The sequence below is a fragment of the Fulmarus glacialis genome, unplaced genomic scaffold (assembly GCF_000690835.1).
Source record: "Fulmarus glacialis isolate BGI_N327 unplaced genomic scaffold, ASM69083v1 scaffold19355, whole genome shotgun sequence".
NCBI lineage: Eukaryota > Metazoa > Chordata > Aves > Procellariiformes > Procellariidae > Fulmarus > Fulmarus glacialis.
The window spans coordinates 2,856-3,522 of record NW_009213868.1 but is presented as its reverse complement, the minus strand read 5'-3'; the positions used below and the strand labels follow the sequence as shown (position 1 = coordinate 3,522).

The following is a 667-nucleotide window of genomic DNA, read 5'->3' as shown; positions in this document are numbered from 1 at the left end:
GCCAGGGGTGTTTTTCTTTTTTTGGGCCTCTGTACAACCCCAGCCAGTGCCGGCGGTGCCTTGCAGCAGGTTGTCACTGTGGTACGATCAGGGACTCGGCGAGGGTTGTTGCCTGGGGAGCGGGCAGTGAGCAGGTCATGGGTGTTGGGGTGATGCGGAGCATTGCCCGAGCTGCTCTGGGCGGTGTTCGTGGTGGTGCCACGGCGCAGGCTGTAGCACAAGGCCAGGTTACAGCCTCACCGCTGGCTGTAGCACAGAGTAGAGATGGGGTCAACGTGTTGCCAGCCACTCCAGGTGTTTGGTGCTGCCGGTGCTGGGACGGAGTGGATGAAAGGCCCTTGAGAGCTCATGTTTCCCTGCTGAATATTTCACGAGAGCCCTGCGGTGCTCCCGCCGTCGTGGCTCCCGTGCTGACACTCTCTGTCCCTCCCAGGACATGCTCATGCAGCTGGCCAAGGCGGTGGCCAGCGCCGCCGCCGCGCTGGTACTCAAAGCCAAGAACGTGGCTCAGAAAACGGAGGACGCAGCGCTGCAGACGCAGGTGATTGCTGCTGCCACCCAGTGCGCCCTGTCCACCTCCCAGCTGGTAGCCTGCACCAAGGTAAGCAGCAAGGTTAACGCTTGCCTCAGCGTGGCTGCAAGCATCACCTGGCTGGTGGCAGCTCCA

General features: G+C 62.4%; 1 protein-coding gene across 1 annotated transcript in view; it reads left to right on the top strand.

Annotated features, from left to right (window-relative positions):
- The window catches only part of LOC104077212 (talin-1-like), a gene marked incomplete at its 3' end in the record, with an annotated part of 14,163 nt that overhangs the window by 10,739 nt on the left and 2,757 nt on the right, over window positions 1–667 (top strand). The window contains exon 17 of the mRNA XM_009578359.1: window positions 434–601. Coding sequence (XP_009576654.1) covers window positions 434–601 — 168 coding nt within the window. The remainder of the gene's footprint in view (window positions 1–433; window positions 602–667) is intronic.